Source organism: Cynocephalus volans, chromosome 2, assembly GCF_027409185.1.
Source record: "Cynocephalus volans isolate mCynVol1 chromosome 2, mCynVol1.pri, whole genome shotgun sequence".
Classification (NCBI taxonomy): Eukaryota; Metazoa; Chordata; class Mammalia; order Dermoptera; family Cynocephalidae; genus Cynocephalus; species Cynocephalus volans.
In genome coordinates, this window is record NC_084461.1 from 123,287,486 (window position 1) to 123,315,103 (window position 27,618).

At 53.7% G+C, this 27,618-nt stretch overlaps 1 protein-coding gene across 5 annotated transcripts in view; it reads right to left on the minus strand.

Moving 5' to 3' along the window:
- Positions 1-27,618, minus strand: part of NRG2 (neuregulin 2) — a 182,102-nt gene that overhangs the window by 9,596 nt on the left and 144,888 nt on the right. Inside the window, exons 3-7 of one of the 5 annotated variants that reach the window (XM_063087312.1) lie at positions 24,374-24,492; positions 15,829-15,949; positions 9,314-9,372; positions 4,083-4,106; positions 81-183 (exon numbers count right to left, since the gene is read on the minus strand). In XM_063087312.1, the coding sequence (XP_062943382.1) occupies positions 81-183; positions 4,083-4,106; positions 9,314-9,372; positions 15,829-15,949; positions 24,374-24,492 (426 nt within the window). Of the gene's footprint in view, positions 1-80; positions 184-4,082; positions 4,107-9,313; positions 9,373-9,747; positions 9,825-15,828; positions 15,950-24,373; positions 24,493-27,618 lie in introns of all 5 variants that reach the window. The other 4 variants (XM_063087310.1, XM_063087313.1, XM_063087311.1 and 1 more) reach the window with 4 other exon arrangements.

Below are 27,618 nucleotides of genomic sequence, written 5' to 3' on the forward strand. Positions count from 1 at the left end.
AGAGCCTGTCCTCATAAGAACTGTCTTGGAGGCCCATCCCCTGTCTTGGCCTGTCCCTGGCCTAAGTGCTTGGCACTCACTTGGTCTTGCAGTAGGCTACCACGCAGACGATGCCCACGACCAGCAGAGCCACGCAGATGCCGGTGATAGTCAGGACCCTCTTCTGGTACAGCTCCTCAGCTTCTGCAGAGGCAGAGCAGACATGAGGGGCAGGGCAGGAGGCAGACCCCGTGGGGCCAGTGGGGCAGAGGCCCCCTGCTCCCAAAGCCCCAGACCCCTCCAGCTCAGGCTCTACCCAGCTGCTCTCCATCCCTTCCCTCCCCATCCAGTCCCTTCCCTCCTGCCCGCTCCTAGATTGCCTTCTGCTTCCCCCCTAGTTCCCACCCACCCATGGATCTGGTCACACGCAACTAGCTCTGAGTTCATCTCCCCAAACCCCATGCCTGCCCAGAGCATGTGAGTGGAAAATGCAGAGGGATGGGAGGGGTGGAGTGGGGGTGAAGCTCCCCAGGCCATAGAACACGGTGGGGTGGTGGTGGTGGGGCAACCCAGCCTGGCCAGCAACCCTGCCCTGCTCCACTGTGGCCTGGCAGCCGCAAAGAACCTTGGTGGGCCGGGGGGGGGGTTCTTCATGGCAGTGAACATGTAGACCCTGGGCTTCCCTAAGCAGTTTGAGAGTAGCTTGTTCTCGGCTGCTGACAGCCTGTCAGACCCAGAGGCTGGGCTTAGGAGGGAGGCAGGGACCGAGAGCAGGGACACAGCAGACCAAGCCCATGGAAAGGGTGCAGGGAGAAAGACCTCTGTTTATCCTTGCAGGCTGGTCAGGGTTGTGGCCCTGGCCCACATCAGCCCTCACTGTCTCTGCTTGTGAGAAACCCACCAGTGGCAGCACAGCCCCTGGCATCTAGGGCAGTCCTCGTGCACAAGGAACAGTCCCCACCCTTTCTGAGGAGCTGAGCTAGGCTGGGCCTCAGAGCCCTCAAAAAGGCCTGACTGCGCTCTCTACCCCTACCCTTCTACAATGGAGAAACCAGGAGGAAGAAAAGGAAGAAGGTGACAGCACCAGCCATAGGCAAGGCTACAGCCCAGAGACCTCTCCCCTGCCCACCTGCACTGCTGGCTGGCCCCTGCTCATTACTCCCCCACCCCCAGCTCAGGGATAAGTGGAGCCTGGATCCCAACACCTTGGTGGAGCCCTGGGAAAGATCCCTGACCTTCTGGACTTGTGGCGTTTCCTATGGCAAAGCAAACTGGCAAACGCCCAGGAGTACAAACCCTCCAGACACACATACATTTATGACTATGTCTATCTGATCACAGACAGATCCCCCTCACAAAGATACACTCACCCACATGCAAACCTGCACACACAACACGGCACACACATGCACACACACAGAGTTAAGCACTCTAGTAAAGGTGCACACGCACACACTCATGCCTACTGACCCATAATTGAGTGGAGTCTTAAACAACCAGATGACTGCCCCAAATCCCCATTTTTCGGCTCTGGGGCCCACAGGACTGCCTCCAGTTCTCATCCCTGCACCCCCCTCTATCCCCTCCAGTCAGACATCTGTCTCTGTCACTCCTGCTAGATCACTCTGGTCATGTCTCCAACAAGCTCCATGCTGTGGGTCATAGGGGCCCTTGCTTCCCTCTCAGCTGACTCTCTCCTGCTGGGGCCCACTCCCCGGTTTTTCCCAATGTTTGTCTCTCCTGGGGTTCCTCTACTCCACTGGCTGATCTTTCTCCACCTCAGTTGCTGCTTCCTTCTCTTCTACTTGGGCTGGAAGCTAGAAGGGCCTAGGGCTCTCAGGTTTTCTTTTCTCCACCTGCCTTCTGTCTCTTAGTGATCTCATCCAGACTCAGACTTCAATGCCATCTATATGAAGGCTCTCAAATGTCTATCTGCTGGCCTGACTTCTCCCTGAGCTCCAGACTCATGTATCCATGGGCCATGGCCAGACAGAATCACTGATCCCCACCCTCTTTCCGAACCTGCTTTCTGCTCTTCCTGTTGCAGCAGTGCAGCACCACCCTTCCTGTTGCTCAGGCCCTGAACCCTGAGATCATTCTTGATTACCTCCTTTCTCCCTCCTGTCCTGGTACCTGTCTATCCACAAGTCCTCTAAACTCTACCTTGCAAGTGGATCCTGGATCTGACCACATTTTAATATTTCCACTGTTTCCAAGTTAGTCCAGGATGATGCCACCTCTCCTCTGATGGGTCTTTCTGCTTCCATGCCTCCCCACCCCGCCCCTAGCCCCAGGCTATTGCCCACCTGACGCTACATTTATTTACAGCCATAAAGCAGATCATTTTACTCCACTGCTTAGAAACACACAATGGCTTCCCAAAGCCTTACCACGGCCTATGAGGCCCCAGGTTACCTGGTCCCAGCCTTCCTTTTGGATCTCATCTACAGTCCTCTCTCCCATGTCCGCTGTGCTCCAGAGTCGCTGGCAGTCTTTCCATCCACTGAACAAGGCAAGCCCACTCCAGCCACATGATCCCTATACTTGCTGTGCACCCTGCCTTGATTGCTCCCCCCATTGTTTGCGGGGCTGGCTACTTTGCATCAGGTTTTAGCCCAGATGCCACTTCATCAGACAAGCCTTCCCTGATTACTTAGCTATGGTAGCTCCCCACTCCAGCCAGACACTTCCCACTACCTCATTTTATTTTCTCCTGAGCACTTATCACCACCTGATGTCTTTCTTTTTCGTTGTCTGTCTCACCTGTGAATGTGTGTGTCCACTAACTTCTGGTGTCAGGAGACACTGAGTGTGTTGGTGAGTGAGTGAACATATGGACCACCCTTCCAGACACAGAAACATTCACACTCACGGTTCCAAGTGCACGACACTCAGCCCTTCATACAGAGACACAGTATTCCATCCCCTTCCATGCACTTGCATCCTACCCTGAGAGACCTAACAAGGTGCACGTTTTCACCACCTCTGCACATCCTTGCAGATTCACCCTGCACCCTGCCACAACCACAGACCCCACACAGACTCAACCCCTCACCCCCAGTCATAGTCAGCAGGTACAGACAGACACACTCTTACACACAGACTTCAAGCTCCGTCTTCTACTGAGAACAGATGATAGGGGCTAGGTGGTGGGGGAACTACGGCCTCCCCAAACCTGCCACGAGAACAGCCTTCACATAACTGCAGGCCCCACACCACGTCTGAAGTCCGTCCCCACTGAAGTCTTGACCCCTCTGAGCCCCTGCATCTCTCCTGCTGTAATAAGTCCAGACACCTGAGGCTGGGGTGGAGCCTCCTGGCACAAAGCCGGAGAGCTGGAAACACTGACTCCTCAAGGTCCCTTCTAGCTCAAGGGAACTTCCAGGAGCCAGAAGGCAGCAGCAGCAGGTGGCAGGGGGCCACATAAGTTTCTGAGCTAGGGGGCAAGGAGGAGGCACAAGAGGCCAGCCCAACCCAGACCCATGGTGGTCTTGCCCGTAGACATACATGCATGCCATTATGGGGACAGATCATGGAGGGAGTGACAGCCTCAAGCAGATGGCAAAGCCTGGCTGACAGACACAGGGCAGAGGCAGAGACAAATGGGAGTTAGTGACTACTGACCCAGTGCAGAATGAAAAGCAATGGGCATGGAAATGGGAAAAGGAAAGAGAATTAAAGTCAGATGGAAAGGGATATCTCTCTGTACAACTCTCCAAACCAGCCTTCTGTGGTTTCTGGACATTGGCCCTTTGAGGGGCCACGTTCACAGGGGGCCTGTCTCTTTTCTGGCCACCGGCTGGGCTGCATATAGCTCCGAAGGGGCTCCTCCCCTCTGAGGTCTCCTAGCAGTAGATCTCCCCTATGCAAGGGGGTGCTTCTGTACACTGGGAGTCCAGTCTGAACTTCAGGTACCGTGTTCACAAGCTTCTTTTGTCTACCCCAAATCAACATAGTTTATGATAGGACAGGAGAGATTCTTGGAATCGTCCCTTTTCCATTTTTTGGAAAGGAGACCAAACATTCAGCACGCATGGTGTCAGACAGAGGCTGTGGAGAGGGCTGTGTGGGTGATGCTGAGTGATACACAAGAGGTTCCGTACCCTTTAATTCAAATCCAAGGTGCTCTGGCAGTGCAGGAGATAGGCGGGTCGGAGGGGGGAGGGGTAGAGAGAGAGATACAGATAGAGAGAGATGGGAGGGGAGAGGGGGAGAGAGAGAGAGAGAGAGAGAAACGTTGGTCAGGACTCCTCAGACACCGGGCAGCCAGCCTGTGAGGTGAAAGCAGGTTAGTATTGTCCCCTCCCGGCTCCTGAGCTCCTTCCCTGACACCTAGTCCCCAAGAGGCCCAGATGGGTACAGAGAGGAAATGTTAGACTCAGCAGGCAGGGCAGGTTCTTTAGAGATGAGCTGTGAGGTTAGTACCTGGTGGGGAGGCAGAGGTGCAAGGATCAGTTTGCAAATGTCCCCTGGGAGGTAAGGGTGAGTGGGGTGGGGGTCCAAGGAGCCCCCCTTCTCCTCCTCTCACTTCCAGTGCCAGGCCTTCGGCACTCTCAAGCCCTCCTGGGGACAGCTTGCCCAGCTCCTAGCTGACTCATGGTGGCCCTTCTTTCTCTTCAGAACGAGGGTGGAGGTCCCCGGACTGGCCCCATATATCCCCGCCCTGCCCCACAAGTCTAGCTGGTCTGCCCATCTATCAGGAGCCTGGCGTGGAGCCTCAGAGTCTTTGGGGGAGCAGGGGTGGGGAGAGGCGGGGGCTCCAAGCAGAAGGTCACCTCTCTACTTGACACCCTCAACAGTCTAGAAGCCTGCAGGGGCTGGGCCATGGTGCTGGGCCGATTTCACTACTTAGAAATTGGCCATGAGCCGATTTCACTACTTAGAAGAGCAAACTGCAACTCAGAGAAAGGCGAGTGGGTTCACTTGTGGGATATGCGAGCACCTCCACTGGTGGACAAATCACAGTCTTGGAAGTAAGATCACATTATGAATGTATGATTTCAGGGCCCTGCGAGGGAGACACCCATGCCACTGAGGGGTTAGATAAAGGGGTCCCGGTCCAAGCGTCACTCTGCCACTGACCTACTGTGTGACCCTCAGTGATACCCAACATGTCTAGGTCTCAGTCTCTTTTCTGTTAAATGGGGATCAAACTGGTTAGGGATCCTGGGAGGATGGCAAACCTGGCTGTGCTTCAGAATCATCCAGACCAATGGAATCAGCTCTGGATAGGAGCCCAGAAATCTCAACAATGTTTTTAAAAAGCTCACCTACCATTCTACTGTAGCAGCCAGCACCTGTCTGCAGGCCTGGAGTCTCAGTTCTATCCCTGATTTGCTATGGGGATGTGGGAAAGCAGTCTCTGTTAAAGCACCTTGCACGGTTTGAGGAAAGTGTGAGCAGGCCCGGACAGCAAGAGGCTCAGCACAGTGTGAGGGCCCCGCTCCTGCCACCCAGGGTTTTCTCACTCTCTAGCCTCCCCACATGTGCAGTCAGCTTGGCTAGGACCAGGGAGGGCATGACATTGTGTCTGATGTTCTCATCTGCTGAGGAAGAAGGAGAGCATGGGACAATCAGCAGGAAGTCCTATGTGCTTTCCATCCCTGCCTCCCTCTTCTGCTTCCTGATAGGGATTCCAGAAGGTTCTGCATTTGGAAAAGGCAGCAGAGCAGGTGGCTCTGAGCCAGGGGCCAAGATGGCTGTGACTGAAAAAGACTTGAAGAAGACCCTGGGGCTTTGACCCCCAAGTTCGATGCAGAGACTACACCAGTGAAGCATTAATCCCAGCCCTTCCAAACAACGGGCCCTTCTGTGCACTCCTGTGCAACCCGAATTGGGGCCTGATCTAGAACTTTTGGTGTCTTTGTGGTCTTACTCTGATTGCATAGAGGTAGGAGAATATTGCCAAAAGTACAATCTGTCCATTCCTTTCTGGGGCTGGCTAGCTGCACTTAGTAGCCAGTACAAACCTGACAAACTCAAAGGGTCCTGGGGCAACTGAGTAGTCCTGTGGCCCAGGGAGCCTCCAGGCAGCTCAAGGGAGGTCACACTATTTGGATATCCAAACATGCTCCCCTGATAGAGAACATTCCAGCCTGACCACAGCACTTGGGACACTGAGAGGATTGGGATCACAGAGCTGGTCTGGGCCACAACTTTGGACAAGGTGTATTAGATGAGGTAGCTGGGGCCCAGTGGTGCTAGACACTTTTTCAAGGTCACACAGCAAATTAGGAGGTAGCAGGGAGACTGGGGGCTGGGTCTCTTGTCCCTTGTGGCTAACTCATGGCTATTCTTGCCCATTGAATCCCTGGGCAGGGCTGACTGGATATTCTTGAGGACAATGACCATCTGGAGAAGCAAGCAGGGCTCCCAAAGTCCTTTAAGAGTTTTCTTCTGTGTCACTCCTCTGAGAACCAAATAGTAGCATAAGCAGTAGCTTCTAGGGCTCCTCACTGGCCTCCTCTTTGAGTCAAAGGCCAGTATTCTGTAGGGTGGACCAGAGGTGGCTGGCACGATTGGGAGGTCATTGATGGCTGGGCCCGTCACTAGGTTGGCTTCTCACTGGGAAGCATGGGATGGATTCTGAGGGGCCTCTGCTATGTCTGCCCCAGCAATGAAAATGGTCGCTCACTCACCATGCTCACTGGCTACCAGTCAGCCAAGGATGGGGTGGCACCACTGAGTCACAGAGGATCTACTGGCTGGAAATTTGCATATTGACCAATAACCATGGCAACCTGAGGCTGAACTCCCAGCAGGGCAAGGCTTACCAGACAACATGCAAATTCTTCATCCTGGACATGTCTCATGACACAGTCATAGGGTGCCTGGACAAGGAGGCAGTGATGTGTGTGCAGACATGAGCATGTGCTTCAGTGTTTGCATGTATGCACGTGTGAGCATGTGCTTGTATGTTTGCTGGTGTCTGCAGGTGTATGAGCACATGCTCATGTGTTTGTCCCTGTCTGAGCATGTGCTCACATGTTTGCATGTGCATGCAGGTGTGTGAGCATGTGCTCATGTGTTTGTGTGTGTGCATGCAGGTATGTATGCTCTGTTACACGGGGGAAGGCAGATGGACAAGCTTTGACTCTTGGAGAGTAGAGGGGCTGTCAGTGGAAGAAGGAAAAGCTTCAAAGCACTATTGTGGCCATAGGCTCTGTTTCCTTGGTCTCTGAAAAAGTTAACTTGGTTTAGATGTTGACTGGGCAGGGTGTGAAGGTCATTCACTTTGCTCAGGATGTGCTGGAAGTCAGCCTCCACACCAGTTGTAGCTGGGAGGGGTCCTAAACTGCACTCAGGCTCTCTGTTCAGCCCTTCATATGCATCACTTCATTTCATCCTCACAGCAGCCCTACAGGTGTAAGTGTGCTCATCCCCATTTTGCAGACGGAGAACACAATTGGAGAGGTTAGACGAGGCCCCAGACCCGGTAAGCTCAGCAGCTGGCATTTTTATTCGGGTCCATTTGAATCTGAAGCCTGAACACTTAGGCTAGCACTTCACACTACCTTTTCAGGAATTATCTGCTACAGCAGGGCATGAAGTGCTCTCTGGGAAAGTGCTTGAAGAACATAAATCCTTTACTGAACGATAACAGTAATGATACGGATGATGCTAGGCAGGAAGGCCCGGCTTGCATTTGCAGCCTCTTTTCTGGGCTCCTGGGGCCCTCCTGTCCCTCCCAGCAGATCTGAGCTGCAAGCTGAAGCAGCCCAGTTGGCAGAGAGGCCTTGGACAGTGGCATGAGTTCCAGAGGCTCTGCTGCTCTGATTCAGGACAGGCCGGGACTCCCCACCTACACAGTCCCATAAGCCAGGGTGAAAAGGAACATGATTCCCACTGCCTCTCTCACCTGGCCCATGGCTCTGCCTGGCTGCTCTGCCCCTCCTGAGGTCCCTCCTGCCCTACAGTCCTTCACATGGGGCTGGACCTAACTCTGAAATTCTTCCAGAGCCTGGGTTCTACAGGATTCTGTTGGGCCACATGTCCTGCCCACAGACTCTGCCCTTATCCCCAGGATCTTCCTCACTGGCCTCCATTGCACTCTATTAACATAGGTGGCCATCTGGGCCGACCAGCCCCAACCCCCTGGGGCCTCTATGCTACTACTGGATTGGGGTGGGAAGTAAATTTCTGGGCTTTTGTGCTTTGGTTTAAAGAGGACTGGGAAGGGTCGTTTCTCCACCCTGAGAGCCAAACCCCCAAACCCATTTCTCCAAGGGCAAACTAGATAGTCCCCTGGGCCCCACCTTCAGCACCTTCCAGAGTTCTACCTCTGAACATCCAGGTACCTTCTGGACACTGGTTCCTAACTCCTCATGGGAGGAGCTGTCTTCCCTGGAGAACAGGAGGTGGGGGTGTCTGCAGGGCAGGGGCCTAGTCTGCTTTGCAGAACGGGATGGGCGACAGGAGACCGGCCTTGAAGGCCAACGGGCCACTGGGTGGCAAACGGAGTCTGTGGTCGGCCAGTGGCTCTTTGCTCTGCTCCACCTCCACCTGGTGGTGCTTGAAGGAACTGCTCTCGGGCCCCAAATAAAACACTCCACAATTATGACTGCATCTTTGGGCTGCAGGGCTCACTTTTTTTCTTTCTTTTTGCGTTTTGGCAAACTGTGTAAGCCAGAAAGCTCCAACCTTAGAAGTAGCAGAAAAGAAGGAAATTAAATCCTGGATGGGGATTCAGACCAGGGAGGTCCTGAGAGTCACCAATTACCCCTTGATTCCTCATTGCCTCAGTCTTTCAGCATCTGCAGCAACCCCCTGCCCCTACCCCATCATGTAGCCACATAAATGTGTCTAGCATCCTTGGAAACCACTGCCCTGGCTCTTGCTCTCCCTCAATCCTCCTGCCTCCCTGCCCCTGTTTCCAAACCCCCAAACAAACAAATGTACTCTGGCCAGACTGGAAGGCAGGCTTTGTGAAAACTGTTTTGTTCTCAAACACACCAGCACACATATGCACGCACTCACTGTCCGGCCCCATCAGCAGCCTGACACACTCTAATAGCCTTCAGAGGCAGGTGAGGCTCTGCAAATGGCTCTTCCCATTCCGGCCAGGCTGCCTGACCTCAGAAGTGGGGAAGAGGCCTGGAGGTGGCCAGAGAATTCAGCATTACTGTGCCCAGGCAGTACAGCCAACGTATGGAAGTGGGGTGCCAGGGGGTGCATTGGTCTCCTCTTCACAGGCTTCTGGTGAGCACTGAGGATGGAGAGGAGCCCAGGACACCCCTGCTTCCACCTCTAGTCTTGCTAAGCAAGGGCCCATCCCTCCCGCATGGGGGGACTGTCAGTCATCAGGGAAGAGAAGAAATAGAAGAAAGAGACATACTGGAGAAGTTGACCATTGCGAACTGCTGACACCTGTCCCCGGTGTATCCCACAGGACACCTACCAAAAGAAAGAAAACCAGAAAGAGAGAGCCAGGATAGCAAGACACAGGCATCGCAACACCCCAGCACAGGCTCCTGCCAATGCCAGCTTGGTTCCTTGCCACCGATACCATTTGTACTGGCCCTGCCACTCTGCCCCTTACCTGCAGCCCTGAACTTTACACCCAAAGATTAAGCCAAAAATGAAAAACAAAGCAAAACAAAACAAAACAAAAGAACTAACAAACCAAAATACGAAAAAGAAAAGAGGAACAAAACAAAACAGCCAAAGATCAAAACAACCAACACCCCTGGCCCTACGCCCTACATTGGGGGAGCTGCACCCGGAAGCTTTCTAAGGAGCAGGGACTTGTGTTTGTATCTTCAAACATACTTTGCTTAGGATCTGGCATGTACAATCGCAAAGGCAGTTTCTCCAAACATCTCTGTCCGAAGAATCCGTTTGGACATCTGGAGAAGGAAAAGGGGAAAAATCACAGAACAAACTGGCATCATCCGCGAGGCTAAGGTTAGAAATCAAAGTGCACAGTGATGAATGAGAAAAACCAAGTCAGGCACTTGGGGGTCACACTTGTAGCTGAAGGGGCTGGAGTCGGGGCTGGGTGGAGGGCTCTGAAATCTCCTTAGAAATCTCTCTAATAGATGTGGCTCCATGGTGGTGGGGAAGGTGGGGTGGGGCAGGGAGGAGGATGATTCAGGGTAGCGGAGAGGGGGAAGATGGGAAGTTATTGACTAATTGTCCTACTGGTCATTGAGACTTTCCTTTTTACCTGCCTGGTGCACCACGAAGCCAGAGCCATAGCCCTGGTGCCAGGCAGTCAGCTGGCAGGGTGCTGGGAGCCACTCCTTCCAGCCCTACCGAAGGATTCTCTCCTGCGCCCTGGGCAGGGTTTTTCATCCATGAAACAGCCCCCAGAAATCTCAAGAGTGAACTCTGGAATGCTGTTCCCAGACTGTGTGTTCATGACAGAGGTGAACTGGGAGATGTTTTATCTGTTCTCTCAATGAGGGTTCTGTGGCCAAATAAGTGGGAAATCCATTCTTAGGGCTCCCCGTGGGCTTGTAGTATATGTTAGCGCATGAAAGGCTGTGAAAAGTCGTATAGGAGGAAATAGCTGAAACTTCCAGTATGTCCCAAACTTACTTGGCTACAGAACCCTTGTGGAACCCAGTTTGGGAAAGGCTGCCCTGGAGCAATATACATGGGAAAAGCTCAGTAGGGAAAAGGGAAGCTGGAGAAGAGCCAGAATCACCAGCATCCGGAAGCCAGCCTTCCTGATGCCAGGTGCAGGGTAGCTGGCCTCAGGTGGCAAGAACCACAATGGCGGGTGCACCAGGCTCACTGGGGGACCCTGGAAGCCTGTTCCTCATTAGGGGCCTCCTGGCAGCCAGCCTGGGAACCCTGCCCTTTTCCTACGCCCTGCTCCTCCATCACTGCCTGGCTCTGCCCTGGATCTCGCTCTCCCATCTTGCCTTCCCTACAGCTTTAAAGCAGCACCCACTCCCAGCTTCCTGACTTGTCCTTACCCTCAAGGCACACTTCCTTCTGCTCTCTGGCTGCTACCTCCCCTCCCCCCATCAAGGGAGTCTCAGTGCTGCAGATTTCTGGGAGACATGCCCAGCCATGTACTCTCTTCTGAATCCCAGCAAGGCCAGATACCTAAGGAGAAGCTTACGGACAGGGCTAGACTGACCCCTTCCCCACATCTCCCTACTTAGAGATGGGTCTATGCTGCCTCTGCTTCTTCTTCCTTAGGAAATTAGGTAAGCCCATCACCACTGTCCCCTCAGGAATAGACTACTGTTCAACAATAATCAATATAAACTTCCTTAAGAGGTAAGTGTACTGTGCCTCTTAGGGTTCTAGGATATTCCAACCATCAGTAAGCCCCTTGGATTTATAGTGGGTGGTGGCCATTGCTGTGATAGATACCCCGTGGCCTCGAATCCAGAGGAGTGGGGAATGAGAGTGCTGGGTGGACAGAGGGTTGGTGTTTCTCTGGGTTCCATGACCTCTCCCTCAGGGGAGGCAGGAGCAGGTCCTTGCAGTGGTGGGAGTGTGCGTGCAGGAGTGCCTGGCCGGGGGGTGTGGAGGGCTGGGAAGTCTATGGGGGAGGGGGCGTGCAGCTTCGATGCATGCTCATCCTGTTGAACAGGGTGGCTTGGAGGAGGAGGCCACCAGCAGCCCCTGTCAATACATCCTTCTCTGATCCCTGGCCCTCGGCCCTCATCATCCCAGCCCAGGAAAATGGAGGTAATGGCTGAGGCTTCCCAACCAACTCCAGCCAGGCTCAGCTCTTCTTCCTCAGCTCTTGAAAACTGATGTCCACTTGAGATGGGGACTGGAGGGGGAGAAGTGATGTTTCAAACAGAAGCACCTTTGGGGGTGGAGGAGAAAACCCTAGTAAAATGCCACAATAACTCTTGGAATCCACAAAGGAACAAGAAAGAGATAGATTTGACTGTGTCCAGTGTCTGAGATTATCCCGGCTCTTGGAGGCAGGGAAACCTGTGTATATATGTGTATGAATGTGTGTGTGTGTGTGTGTGTGTGTGTGTGTGTAAAAGAGACAGAATGGGGGTGTGCAGGGGCAGGAGGGGACAAAGAAGAAATTTATTCCCACTGCTAACAAGCAGGGCTGTTGTCCCATGACTCTTGGGGACCAATGATAACTAAATACATCCCTGTGTCCCCGATCCCACACCCAGCCTGGACTACCCTGCCTGCATCCTCATATCTTTCATGGCTATTGAGTTGCACAACTCCAGGTGGCACCACTGACAGTCTACAACACGAACATGCCCCCTGGAGTTACGCAACATTATGGTCCTAATTTTCCTGCCTTGAGAAAGTGCCTCTCCACTGGCTGAACAAAAGAAAAGGCACTGGGGGATGGGCTTAGTGCGGCTTGGGGAGGACTGAGAGCCAGTGCTGTTCTCTGGGGCATTAACTCTTTCAGAGGGCTTCTGGAGACTCCTATTTCTCTCCTTAGTCCTGTTTGCTGAGGATGAGCCACATCCAGGAGGCTGGGGCTTCCCTAGGGAAAGCTCTAGGGGGTGAACTGGGCCTACAGCCACTCTATCCTGCACCCATGACCATGGGAACAGGATACAGGGTACATTAACCTATCAACCAGGATGGGAGTCTGAACTCAATATGGGTGCCTGGCTGGTGGTTGGTGGTTCCCACTCAATAGGGATTGACCCTCTGAATTTCAGGGGCACAGAGGATAGATTAGAAGGAGCAGCAGGTAACAGCCTTCCCAGCTCTGCCCTCCAAGTCATCAGCTGTGACTCTGGGAAGGTCTGTCCCCAGGGCTGGAGAAGAGCAGGGTGAAAGAGGGGCAGAGAGGAGAGCCCACGGGCTGCATCTGGGGTGGCAGAGAGGTTGGAACCTCCGCCTTCCCCTTTCCCACCCCACCTCCCGGGCCTCAGTTTCTCCTTTTGGGAGCCTGGGGATAATGCCATGTGTGCTGCCCTTACCTGGGGGAGGGGGAGGATGAAGGATGAGGTTGTGCCCTGGGCACTGGAGGAAGTGAGGGTCTCTGAGATCATGAGAGGTGGGGTGGAGATGTGGTGAGGATGAGCAGGCAGATGGGTGTGGGATGGGGATCGCCTGACATGGGGGGTGGGGGCAGCAGAAGGGACGGGAGGATGAGCTGATGGGAAGGGAAGGCATGCCACTGGTATGTGCACAGGGCTGGAAAGAGTCTTGTTCTGTCATCATCCCCTAAACCAGTCCCCAAGAGTCACGCACCAACCGTGCTCTACAAACACACGGAGAGAAGAGGAGAAAGCAGCAAGAGGACGTGCAGAGGCCCCTGTCTGGCCCAGACAGGTGACCGTCACCTTGATTTGGACCCCCATTTTCAAATCCACCTAAGTTTTCTTTTTTAAAACAAAATTCAGTATCAGTGACACTGTTTCTTTTGGCACTAAATTCCAGAAAAACAGGAGGGATAGAATGTGCCTGCTTTCTAACACTCCCTGCAGGGCTCTGAACCAATACACAACAACAAGTGTAAGAAAACCAGGAAGGAAAACTGATTTTTATAGAAACTGGAATGAAACTGACCAGTGTAGTTTCATTATCCAAGCTAAGCGGAAATGCAAAAAAATCAAAATAAAAAGTAAACAAACAGCACAAATGGTAAGACGTGAGTTCCATTTCCTAAAGTTCTTCTCTTTTTATTCCATTCAGGTGTCATCAGGAACCCCAAGAGGCCTGCCCCCCTTCCCTCCCAGTTCACCCGCCCCCAGAATGGCCTCTGGGCTCTGCCCGGCCCCCCTCCCCTCTGCCCTTCTCCAGCACAGCTCTGAGGACTATCCTGACTGCAGTCCCCACCAGGGATGTCCCTCTCCCTTGAGGTCTGACAGAGGGAGTCAGGGAAGTTGGTTCCAGGAGGCCTGGCTGGGGCTGACCCGGAGGCACTGAGTTGGGGGGTGGTGGCTCTGGGTAACAAGCTCAAGTTCTAAGCAGTGAAGCCCAGTTGCCCTGGTGGGGAGGGAAAACAGGGCACCATCTTCATGATGGCCCAGGCTCCTGCCCTCTGCTCCTCTCAGATTTAGCCTTGTAGGACTGAGGGGTCCTAGGAGTGCAGCCTTTCTGGCAGGGCCCCTGGGAGCCAATATGGCTCGGCTGTCCCTTTCCCACTCTGAACACCAGCACTGGAGCCCCTGGCCCCCATGGTTCTTCTCAGCCCTGGCACCTGTCCTGGGGGGCCAAAACCTTCCCTGCCTGGAGCCAGGGCTGATTTCAGTGACAATGCCGAGTCCCTTCAAGATTCAGGGGTTCAAGGGGCTAGGAGAGGCCTGATGTGTGTATGCATCGGGGGGCAAGGAAAGGGGCAGGTAGGGCTGGGCCGTCCCTGTGAGGTATTCCAGGACCCTTATGAGTTTCTAGTAGATCTAGCCCAAAGAGCTCAGAGCGCTTTCAAGGCTAAAATGTTCTTCAGGGTCTGTAACACCCGTGTGGCAGCCTCTTAGAGGCAGGAGGAGGGCAAGGATGAGGGGTTGAGTCCGAGCTGAGAACTATGCTGGAGGACGTGTTGTGCTGTTGGGACTGTTCCCTGAGATTTGGGATGGGGGAGGGTGGGAAGGGGATGGCAGCAGGTGGAGGGTGGGGCTGGGGCAGGAGCCACAGTCCTGCCTGGCGGTGCAGGCCAAGCCCCCTCAGCACCGAGGGGGAGTGTGGAGGAAGCGCGGCCCCTCCTCACCACGTTGTTAGGTGCAGGGGTCTTTCAAAGGCCTGGCCTCCTCACCAGGCTCACATTCCTGGGAAAGGCTGTGGCCAGGGAGGAGGATGCAGATCTGGAGTGGGAGGCCAGAGCAGGAGAGCTGAGAAGTGCTGAATCTGACCTTGTCTGTGCGGAGGGCAAACGTCTCTCTCTGAATCGCCATCAATACTCTGGTGGCCTGTGCCAAGATGCCATGGGAGTGGGGCAGCTTTGGCACCTTCCTGGGGCTCTAGACTTGGGATGGTTTGAGACCCTGAAGTTGTTAACTAGGCCTTCCTCCCTCTCCTCCCTGAGACCTGGCCAGAGCCTTTGCTTCCCTCACCAAGCTCCCTTCCTCCTCCTCACATGGCCGCCAGAGAATCTGCCACAGGGGCACTGTGGGCCCAGCTGCCCTTCCTGATTGCCACGTGCCCACGTGCTCTACTTGCTATGGGGAGCTGGTGGTTCTGAGATCCTTAGAGTTCCTACTGGTTCCACCCTGCCTGGCTGGTGAGCAGGCTCTGGCCCTTGGGGAGGCAGAGAGACTCTGACTTGAGCCTCTCCTCTGCCCTGACCTCCCCCATTGGGCCACACCCAGAGTAGTGTCCTCGCTGGTGTCCTCTCATGCCATAGAGAGGAGGCTAGGGGCTGAAGGGGCACAGGTAGCACCCAGGACATATTTAGACACTGGGGACCCTAAGCCAGATGCCGAGGTCAGCAGTGGGTTCTGGGCAGACCACTCTTCTCCCCTCAAGACTATGGGAGCAGGATGCTCAACTGCAAGGACTCTGGAACCCGTGCTCTACCTGACCCTGCTGGGCTCCTCACCGTGGGGGAAGATGCAGCCTGGGACATGTTCATCAAGAACAAAGTTTAGACAGTTGCTAAGAGATGGGGGGGGGAGGGGGGAGAGAGAGAGAAATAGAGAGAGAGAGAATCCAGTGCCCAGGGCATAGACTGGCATCCCCATCTCCCTGAAGGGTGTTGGTGAAAGAGTGAACATCAGGAGATGGGCAGGTAGGGGCCTGAGAAACTGGGACTACAGAAGCCCCTGTGCCCTTTAGAGCTTACATCTCCTTATATTCCAGGAAAGGGCTAGGAAGTGGGCAAACCTCCCTGTCTACACCCCCGGGGACCCCCTATCAGCGGCTTGAAGCCCACTTTTCCTAGAGCCCTCCACTTCTGCCCCAGCGTCTCCTCCCCGCCCTTGCCCCTGCCCACCCCCACTGGTCACTTACTTGCAGGAGAGCTGGTTGATGCCCTCAATGTAGTAGCAGACACCTCCATTGACACAATAGGACTTGGCTGTCTCGTTGCACTTCCTGGCGTGCCCCGACCACGATGACAGAGTGGTGCTCACTGGGGGTATGAGAGACATGTGCCGATGACCCACCAAGACCACCTCTGGTCCCCAGGAATCACCTCCTTCACGGCCCTTGATGGCCCATCTCAAAACTGGAAGATCACCAGAGACTGCAGGAAGGTCTGGGGAGGGAAGGTCTCGTGGTCCCTCCCAGTCACCAACAAGGTGAACGGGAGGCCACTGTGAGCTCTGGCCCACTGCGACCCTGTACTATGATCTGGGCAAACCTCCACAGGCCAGGAAGATTTTCTTCTTTCGGAGGAGGTGAGAAGAGGGCAGAAACTGCTTCCTCTGCTGGAATAAGGGTCTGCCACTCCCCTTCCCTGCCTGTCTTACTGGGGACTTCACTGCAGGTGGAGGAGAAGCTGATGTCTAACATGGGGAGCAAAGTCAGGAGATGGTGCAGGGAGGAGACACCTACATCCATTTGCACTGCTCTGGCTCTCATGTGGACTAGGGCTGTGAGAGGAGTGAAACCTTGTGGACTCTGTCATTTCTTAAGGTCTGGGGAGGTGTGGGGGGACCCTAGCTTCCACCCTCCTCGTTTTCTCCCAGAGGCTGGACTGGCTCCAAGGCTCCCAGGAATGCTATGAAGGCCACTATGTCCCATCTCCATAAGCATCCAAGGTCTTCTCTGCATCCCCCAGGCCAGGCAGTCCCCTCCTCAACATAGTCAGTTGTTGCCTCTGGAGGGAGCCTCCAGGCCCGGGACTGTCCAGGCTATAAATCATGGGCTTCAGGGTGCTGGGGAGGAGATGGGGCTGGGGACAGGGTGGGGGGCAGCTGGGATGTGAAAACTGGGTGAGAGCAAGACTGGGCTTTAGGCCTGCTAACAGCCTTCACGTCTGATTGATCATATTCATCTGAGAAGGGAAAATAACCCTCTGCTCCCCCATCGGGGATGGCATCCAGAAAGCTGGTTTCAAGTGGAAATTCTTGCCCCAAACATCAGTATTCATCTGTAAGATAATGCCCCAGTCTGTGTGTCCAGATTGAGCAGTGGAAACGGGTTCCTACTCCTGCCTCAGCTCTCCGGGGCTCTGAGGGCCTCTCGCTCCCACCTAGCAGTGGCCTCCTGATTGAGGTGGCCTGACCCACCTTGGCTGGCCCTGTATCCTCAGGGGTATTGAGTCCCCACTGCTCCCCTCAGTAATAGGGGTGGAGGGATGAGAGGAGGAGGGCAGGCACTTGGCGCCCTCACTGTTTAGACATGTGGGGAGACAGATGGAGCGCGGGGGACTGCAGTGTATACACAGCTCTGCCTCTGTATATGTCTGAGGAGCTCTCTGATAAAACCCAGCGGGCAGAGCCAGCTCCCACCTTCCCCTCCACACCATGCCTGCTGCTGAACTGGCACTCTTGAGCTCCACTGTGCTGAGGTCTCCTGTGCTCAAGCCCTAACCCAGCTGGCACCCACATGCTGGCTGGGAGAGGAAGCCTCCTGCTGGTCTCTGCCCCACTTCTGGGTCATTGAGACCCAGGGAACTAAGAAAGGGACAGAGAAGAGAAACAGCTGAGGAGACCACACCTACAAGTTATAAAATCCTGCAGCTGGGAGGACCCTCCAGCTGTTCTGCCCTTCAGTTGCATTGCAAAGGAGTAAGGAAAGAGGATGGCAAAGTGACTGTCTAGAGTCACAGTGTATGTTGTGACAAGGCCTCCTGGCTCCTGACCCCTAGTTGTGCTTTCTCACCAGCCACCCAGCCGCTGGTGGAAGAACACGTCAGCACCAAGACTTGACATCAGGAGATGAGTGCAAACACGGTGTGGACCACTGGCCTGGGTCCTCCTGGGGACCTTGGCTAAGCCAGAGAAACTTCAGCCCAGACCTGCCAGGCTCAGGTCGACTCCCTCTGCAGCCATGGGTGGCAGGGACTGCCCACCACTGAGCCCTCATTGTTCCACCCAAATCGAGTGAGCAGGTTACAATAGCAAGGATAGTCAGGTGGCAGAGACCACAGCTATACACTTTGGCTTGTCACCCATAAATGTCTGTGCTCATCGAGATCTTGGGAGGCAGAGGACAACTTCTGAAGAAAGATGGGACTCCCATCTGGGTTGCCCTGAACCTGGGCTGCCAGCACCATGTCATCATGGAGACTAGGCTGGGGCCCCAGAAAGACACAAAGGGAGAACAAGAGGGCACCTAGTCACAGAGGATGTGGGGGACAGTGACCACAGGCCTTTCCACCTCCGAAAGGCCACTCCTCTGTAATGGCAGGAGCTTCTTGGGTAGCACAGCCCAGCTCTGTGGTGGTGAAGCCACACTCCCGGAAGAGCTTCACACCGAGGAAGTGTGTGCATGCTGTGGCGCAGTTATGCTGCTCTGGCACACGTGGGCTCCCAAGGCACAAGTCTACACTCCCTTGTCAGCATATCTGTACATCTTCACTGTGTTCTCCTGTGTTTGGAGAAGTGAACGTGACATACGGACTCTACGTTGGAGAGGCTGGCTGCTCCCTTGACACCTCCGCTTGGCTCACAGACTCAACATGTCCAAAACTGGGCTCCCAGTCATGTGCCCCAACCCCTTCTTCTCCAGTCTTCCATATCTCAGTGGCCAAATTGCAAAAACCAAAGACCTAGAGGCATCTTTTATTTCTCATTCTCCTTTATTCCCCATAATACAAGGGTTGCCATTTCTACCTCCTCAAGAGACTCCATCCATGTCTCACTACTCCCTGCCCTAGTCCAGGCCACCACTGTCTCTTTCTTGAATGACCACGACAACCTCCTCACTGGCCAATCTGCTCTCATTCTTGCATCATCCCTAACCTTTTTGCTTCATAGCAGCCACAGTGCTCTTTAAAATATGTCGGATGGATCAATCCCTTCCATTATCAAAGCTCTCCAATGGCTTCCATCTGCACTCAGAATAAAGCCCTCAACTCCTCCCCAGGTCTAATCTGGGCCTCCCCCGCTCCTGCTTCATCTCCTATCCCTCTCTTTCGGTCTATTCAGTCTACACCCGTCTTAGTCCAGCTCCTCTAACAAGCCAGGTGCTCTCGTGGCCAGGATGTTCAAAATATCAGTGTGTCAGAGAGGCCTCTCCTGACTTCTCAAGCTGGGCAGGCTCCTACCTCACTCCTCTTAGCTTCATATGCTTCCATTTGTAGTACTTATTCTAACATCATTAAATGAACAGGTATGTGATTATTAGCTGTTTAATGTTTAGCTCCTCCATGAGAATGTAAGCTCCATTAGGAAAGGAGCCAAGGCTGTTGTGTTTACCACTGACCCCAATGTCTAGCATTGCCTGGCACACAACAGGTGCTTAACGAATATTTACTGAATGAATGGGCAACTTGATATCTGATTCTTTAGAGAAAAGTGCCTTCTGCTCCCAGCTGGTATCATTAGCTGACAATATATTTTCTGTACATTAAAGGATTGTTTCCTATTAAATGCAAATATTCCTGAGAATTCATTAGGAATATGAAAAATCAAAACCACAGAGAGATACCACTTCACACTCACTAGGATGGCTAGAATAAAAAAGATGGACAATAGCAAGTGGTGGTGAAGATGTGCGGAAACTGGACCCTCATTCACCGCTGGGGGGAATGTAAAATGGTGCAGCTGCTTTGGAAAACAGTTTGTTAGTTCCTAAAAATATTAAATGTAGAATTACCATGTGCCTCAGAAATTTCACTCCTAGTTATATCTCCAAGAAATTAAAAATATGCATATACACAAAAACTTGTACACGAAGGTCCATAGCATCATTATGCATAATAGCTGAAATGTGGAAACAAACCAAGTGACCCAAAAATCCAAATGGATGAATGGATAAATAAAATGTGGTATATTCATACAGTGGAATATTATTTAGCCATAAGAAATGAAGTACTGATACATGCTACAACACGGATGAACCTTGAAAACATTGTGTTAAGTAGAAGAAGCCCATCACAAAAGGCCACATATTGTATAATTCTATTTATGTGAACTGTCCAGAATAAGTGAGTCCATAAAGACATAAAGTAGATTAGTGGTTGCTAGGGGCTACAGGGAGGGAGAGATGGAGTAACTGCTAATGGGTACGGGGTTTCTATTTGGGGTGATGAAAATGTTCTGGAGTTGGTGGTGATGATTATGCAACTTTGTGAATATACTAAAAACTACTGAATTGTGAATTGTGAATTGCGAAAGGGTGAATTTAATGGTATATGAATTATATATCAAAAATTAATTTAAAAAATGCCTGGGAGGGGTAGATGCAGGAAGTCTTTATCTGCCATTAGTGCCTTGGTGTGAGTGAGCTGACAGGGGCCCTTGAGGAGTGAGAATGGGCCAGGGTGGGAACTGATGTGGAGATGGCTGTCCCTACTGCCCCATCCTGCAGCTGCTTTTCTCCCTGGTTCAGGAGGAAGCCTCTGCTCATCCTTCAAGGCCCGGACCAGGTGCCACTTCGTCCATCGAGGCTCCCTTCCTCCTGTGCGGTAGCCCCTTTCCCTTTGCTCAAGTCACCTATCCTGCTGCTTCAGCTTGTTACAAAAGGCAGACACTTTTGAATTCAGGTTTTAGCTTCCTGCCATGTGAGGAATTTTGTTGGGAGACAAGACTGTGAGTCCCCAGAGCTCAGAGCAGGGTGTTGCTAAATAAGCACTTGCTGAATACATGAGTGAGGGTGTTTGTGTGTGTGTGTGTTTAAACAGGTAGCTTTTAATGCCTTTGGGTAAGGGACAGACCCAGAGGCCTCTCCAGGGCTGCCATGGTTTTGTGACACTCCAGGTCAAACCTATCTGCCCTCTGGGGCAAAACCTAACATCCTGGGACTGGTACAGCTACCTCAGGACATTTCCAAGTTCCCTTTCACCTGGGATGAGGCAGCTGGTTTTTCTAACTCAGAAGTGGGTTGGACCAAGCTGACTTTTGTTACAAGCACCACAAACTTCCTGTAGACTCCTCCTCCTCCCAGCCAGCTCAGGGAGACAGGAAGCCTCTGGTGCGCTGAGAAGGTATAAGGAGGGCCTGCTCTGACTTGGCAAGGGAGCACTGGGCTCCCTGGAACAGAGCAGTAGCCATCCAAGAGCCAGAGTGATGCCCCTGGAGCAGCCACTGCTCCTTGATGACCCTCCCTCTCATGCCCTCTTCTGGCTGCCCCACCCCGGCAGCCCTGGCTTCCCTGGGGCCGGGGCGGGCCAAGCCAACCCAACTTGGGATGAGTCAGAGGGGGGCAGGCACAGCTGCCCGCTGCCCGCCCTCTGCCGCCTCCCCAGGGTGTGGTTGCTGTAGGTCTCCTGGGTTCTGCAGGTAAACAAGGAGCCCAGGCATCTCTGCCTGGGAGAATGTCCCCAGTGGGGGTCTCCTGGTCCCCTGCAGTGTGTCCACTCCTGGTCCCCACATCAAGGGTAGGCTCTTGCCTGCCATGGACTGCTCAGGGCAGTAGAAGAGAGGTGTAGGGTGTGTGTGTGGGGGTGGGTGGGTGTGCACGTGCATGTGTTGGTTAAGTGTACAGGACATCAGCCTCAACATCAAACTCAGAACCTCAGAATTTTAGGGCGAAGGGGCTTCAAGATCATCCAGCTCAGCCCCATGATGGGAAAACCAAAGACTAGGGAGGTGGAGTAACTTGCTCAGGGTTGCAGGACATAGAGCTGGAAGTAGACCCCACCCCTGAACTCTCTTCCCGCTGCTCCGCCCTGCTGCCCCGCTGCCGGGCTGGAGAAACAAGGAGGCAAGGAACCCTGTGGAAAGCGGGATTCCAGAGCTGCCCTCAGTGCCCAGCCCAAAAGCTCCACTGTCTGGCTCCCAAACTGATCAGAGTGTGGCCTGTTGAGTGCGGACAGGAGCCTGCGTGTGGGGTGGGACTGCAGCTTATCTGAGGGGTCTCACAAACTTCTCCAGCCTCATGCCCCAAGCCCTGTGCAGGAGAGTGGGCACTACTGTGGTTTTCTGCATGGCAGCCCTTCCCTCTTCCTCTGCAAATAGCAGCCGTAGACAGATGCTATTCTCCATGTAGCTCTGGCAAGACCCTCAGTCTCAATACCTTGCCTCTCAATAACCCCTCTGCACACGCACAGGCCTGGCAAAGATGACCCCACCCTCCCAAGCACAGTGCTGCACACATGATCCATGCAGGGTTGGTCAGAATACATCTTGTGATTGTATGTACCAACACAGAGACAAAGCTATCTCTTTTCTCTGGGTTGGCAGGCTGGGATGATGTAAACCTGGAGCTGACTGAGGCCATGGACTCCTCTTCCCACTCCATTCCCCAAATATGAGAGGAGCCCCTTGTACAGTAGGAAAGAATGACACACAGTAGGAGAAAGTGTCCCCACCCATCCTCTGAGTTCTTGGACTCTGTCATGTCTGGGGCCAGTCCTACCTCTGGACTTCCCAATATTATAAGTCAATAGACAAATTCCTTAATGGAGGTTTAAGCTGGGTTCTTGTCATTTCTAAACAAGAAAATCTTGACTAGTAAAACAGGAAACCCAAAACCAAAGTGGATCTGAGAATGTCTGCCCACTATGGCAGAGGTGGCAGGTGCTAGACCCCAGGCACCGCCCAGTTTCCCAGGTTTGGGACAGGTTCAGAGAAGCTTCGGCCCAGGTACCCCCACTGCTTCCATACCCAGGCTAGGACATGTAGGAGGCATAAAGACCTTGAAGCAGGCTATCAGTTCTTTTATAAGGTGTTTACCAGGCACCTGTATGAGCCAGGCACTGTGCTAGGCCCTGAGGCTAGAGTAGTAAACAGGGTAGACACAGCTCCATGGAGCTTACAGGCTAAGTGTTTGCCAGCTACTTTTACATTGTACAGCTCCATCACTAACTAGCTGTTTGACTTTGGGCAAAATATTTAACCTCTCTGAGGTTCTCATAATTGATAAAATACATTCTGCGCTGGAGTAAGGGTTTGTGAGATAATGCAGAGCCTGGCTTAGTACATAGTAGCTATTGCTGTAACGCCCAGGGAGAAGGCATTGTCCCTGTGCCCCCCACTGCTGAGGCTCACAACTCCACCGGGAGGGCACACCCACAGAGAGAGTTCAGCAACAGTGTGAGAGTTAAAGAATGATCTGAGGTCAGAATTCAAGAGCTGCCACCAGACCATGGTTGACCAAGACATACCCCAGGAGTGGGACATGAGCTGTGAGTGACACTGCAGTGGGACACGTGGCACAGGAGAAAGACACAAAAGGGACCAACTGTGGCTAGGGTTGGAAGGATCCTTTGGGCCAGATTGGTGAGAACCAAGTCCGGTTCTGTGGCTCCATGGAGCAGGAGTATGACAGGATGAGGGCGCCTTAAGAGGCCCTGCTCTGATTTAGGTGAGTAGGGATGAAACTGAGCCAGGTTTGTGCTTGAGGTGGGGTTGGAGTGAAAGAGACAGGTGTGAGCAAGATCAGCAAGAAGACTGACCAGGACACAGAGATGCAGACTCGTTAGACACAGCGGCAAGGGAGCCCAAGAGCCAAGTGGCTGGGAGACCAGGGGCGTCCCTGACCAATACAGGACAGGCAGGGTCTGAGCTGGGATTTCATCTGAGGGTTCTAGGGCAGGGAATGCTATGAGTTCTCTTTCAGATGAAGCTGTGTTTAGGGAGTACTGGAAGACTATCTGGTGGGAGTACAGGCAGGTGACGACAGATACAGGATTAGATTTGGGGATGGGGCAGGACTGGAAGTGAACCCCAATAAATGAGTAGCCAAATGGTATGCTCAGTCTGTGAGTGTTGAGAGGAAAGTGATCTGTGGGATTTGGAGTAGGAGGACTAGAGTGGAGGGGGCACTGCCTGAGGACAGGCAGCTTGGGCAGAGAGGAGAGGCAACTTCCCAGTTGAGAGGAAGAACCAGGGCTGAGAGGATAGCCCAGCAGGAATTCGGCTTCTGCTCTGAAACTGGATCTGCCACTGCAGAGACAAGAAGCTAAGGAGTGCCCTGAGCTCCTGACCTTGCAAGTGTTCAAGGAGAGAGGAAGACCTGCTGGGGAGGGGTCTGCCATCCCTGAACAGAGGCTGCCCCTGAGGGCCCCAGGAGCCTCCTCCCCCTGGCCCAGTGGTGAGCTGCCTGGGCTCAGGTGCCCAGTACTCAGGCAGCAGGCAGGCAGCTGCACACGCCCCGGGCCCGCCTCTCCCCTACCCGCTCCTGGCAGCCCAGCCTCCCATAATTGCCTTCTAAAAATATCTTTCCCCCTACCCCCACCTCTTGATTTCAAAATATTTAGTTTTCAGGGTATTTAAAATGAGAGCTGGCGGCTCTTCCAGGCCCAGATAACAAAGCTAAACATTTATGCTTCGACTGCATTTCTCTGAATCGGCTGAGATCTCGGGCTTGATATGGCAGCCGCAGGAGGGAGGGGAGTTGGTGCAAGATGGATCATGTGCAGGCCTCCCCAGGGCTGGGGGACAACTGGCCCGCCCTGCCAAACCCCTCTAAGACCCTTCCCTTTGTCGGGGGGGCCACCTACCGCTGTTGACGTGGAGCCGGCCCCGGACAGTGTCCTTCCCCAGGATGTTCTCGGCCTCGCAGACATACTCCCCAGCGTCCTCCACCTTCACCTTGTTGAACTGTAGTCGTGAGTTCTTTCTGGTTAGGGAGGGGATCAGAGGGGTAGAGGCATGAGCCAGGGCCAGCTGTGGCTCCCCAGCGGTCACCCGGCGGTCACCTCTCCCCACAGAGCCACAATGGCTGTGCAGGTTGGAAGGGAAGTAGGTTTCCTCAGACCAGCCATCTCTGAAGTCCAGGTGGAATACGGAATCCCTGAAGCTGGAGGGAGACCTGTGGCTCCATGGAGCAGGGGTATGACAGGATGAGGGCGCCTTAAGAGGCCCTGCTCTGATTTAGGTGAGTAGGGATGAAACTGAGCCAGGTTTGTGCTTGAGGTGGGGTTGGAGTGAAAGAGACAGGTGTGAGCAAGATCACAAGAAGACTGACCAGGACGACACAGGATGGGCCGAGTGGTCACGCAGAGGCCCTAAGTCTAGGAAGACTCATCTCCACTTTTCTAGGGCTGGGTCTTCTTTGTGATATTTTTCTGGAGGAGGAAAGCTAGACCTCTAAGGAAGTCACATGGGCACCTCCCTCCTTCCCAGTTGCCTCAGCCTTCCCTTAGAAGCGGCAACCTGTCACTCCGGATATGCAAGGCCTATTCGCAGGTACCCGGGAGAGCTGTTCTGACAGGTTCCCATGACAACTGTGCCCAGACTCCCAGTCCAAACCTGTGGCTCTCCCCGCCTTCAAATCAGCCCTGCCATTAAGGGACACTCTGTGTCCTTGCCAAGGGGCTTTTGTTTCATTCATTCATTCAACAAATGTTTATTGAGCGCCTTCTGTGTGCTGGGAGCTTGTATACCTCAGGGAACAAAAAGATCCTGACTTGATCCTCAGGGCCAATCAGGGTGCCCTCTTCTTACAGGTGGGAAAACTGAGTCCTAGAGGGGCTTCCTAACTTGCCCAAGGACACCCAGCAAGGCAAAGGTAGAGGGAGACCAGAAGCTGTAGTTGGTGAGGACACGAGCTATGTCTGGGACCCTGAAGCGGGCGCTAGCCCCCTCTGAGAAGGATTTGCACCCAGTCACTGCATGCTGAGAGTTGTGGTGCCAGGACTGGGCAGGGCCCCCCAGTACTGTGACTCCAAGGCACCTGGCTCTGGTTCCCCTCTTCTTTTTGAAGCTCCGGCCAAACCTCTTCATTTTTCTCAAAGTTTCCCTGCATCTACCCCAGGGTGCCTAGACCCTGCAAGGGTCTGTTTACAGCTTCCACCCTCCCTCTGTCCCAGTGCTTCTGGGGGCCAGCATGAGCTCCAGATAAAGCCTGGGCTTCAGCTGGGCCCACAGTGGGAAGCAAGAAGTAGCATGAAAATTTCTTTACACGATGCAACCTCCTTTTCTTTTTAGTGCTGAATTAAACAACCAGATTCCCAGAACATGCATAGTGGGTTGGAGAGGTGGTGGAACACGAGGTAGGGTGGTAGAGCTGTCATTTCCCTGAGCCCAGGGATGTGAAATCAAGTCATGAAGCTGATGCAGTAAGCAGGACTAGGGGAGGTGAGCAGAGAGGCTGGGCTAGGTGTCAAGGAGATGCAAACTGGCCCATGACTGCTGTATGGGCCTGTCCTTTGGGGACCTCTCTCCTGGGCTCTGCCTCTGCATCTGGAGGTGGGCCTCTTCCCAGACATCCTCACCCCAAGATCCCCCAAACGTGGCTGCTGCAAGGTTGGCTTGCCAATAGACCTTACTGCTGTGGTGATGTCCTTGCTGATGTTGTGGTGACAACTGCTTGACTATACCATATTACCTTTCTGGCTCAAGCCAGTCTCTGTCTCCTTGGCCTGGTGCCTGCTCACAAGTCTCTTTGGTCAATTAAAGTTTCTTCCTTCATTAAACAGAGCCCTGGAGGCCCCTCTGACTAAGACAGCTTCTCCTTCCCTGCTCCAGCCTAATTAGATGCCACAAAGCCTAGCTTCCTGGGACAAAGCTCCTCTCATTTCCCTGCACATTGGATAAGCAGGGCAGGGATCACCTGAGGGTCAGGGGGTCAATTCATAGGGGACCCAGAGCCAGATCCTCCTTGTCACACACAACTGAATTCAGAGGAACTTTCCTGACCTGACATCATATGTAGCAGGATAAGGCAGAGTGAGGCTCACTCAGGGAAGGGCTCCCCAAATGGAGGTGAGTGAGACCTGTGGAAGGTAGGCACATGGCTCAGGGAGAGCCCCTCACCTGGGAGGAACAAGACAGAGGCAAGGGGACAGAAACAAACGACCCCTGGATTTGCAGGCTGAGGGCATCTTGGTATACCAGCTATTTGGTGATCCCAGGGAGTGGGTATAAGGAGCTTTGGGTCAGAGCTGAGTGGGGGCTCTGTGTGTCTCTCAGGCCCTGAAGGAACTCGGGTCACCACACCCTCTCTGCTCACTCCTAGTTCTAGTTGGAAGCCCCAAGGATGCAGGACTGTCTCCACTTTCCTGGCAGTCTGGATGCTGTGCTCTGGTGCCCCATCACCATGCTGACCCAGGTCTGCCCCTGTGATGGTCGCCCCCCTCATCCTTCCCCAGCTGGTTCTCTGCTGGCAGGCATGGGATCTGGGCGGCCTTGTCCTCCACATTTTCCTCAGTATCTGCCTCCTCTGCCTGCTGGAGGGGCCTGTTCCAGCCTGCCCCTCATAAATACGGGAACATGCGGTTCTGCAGGGGAGGGCCCAGTGCCCAGGGCTTGGGGGGACAGTCTTCTTCCGGCACAGGAAGGCTCGGGTAGATGTCCCAGTGTGGGGCACACAGAAACAGACAGCACCCATGGGGGAAGGGGGTCTCTGCAGGCCAAGGGAGATGCCAAGACAGTGTGGCCTGGCAGGCCAAGTGCTAGGAGGACCAGGGAGCCCGCTGCAGTGTGGGCAGGGAGCAAAGAGAAGATTGTGCCAGAAGGGAGGTTCCTGCCCCTGCCTCTGGCCCCTGTGCCAGGTGAGCTGTGTATAGCTTGAGGGTGGACAGTGTGTGGAGGTGGTAGCTCCCTTGGAGTCACTCCAAGGGGACCTTGGTTCCAGGGAATCAGAAATTCCCTATCACAGCACACTCCTCCACCACTAACAACTCACTGCTGGTAGCCTGGGGGCTGGACAGGTGGGATGAGGAAGTTTCAGAATGCAGCAAATGGGATAGGGCCCTGAGAGGTAGGTGGCAGGGGGCACACTTCACACTCTTAGGGATCCACA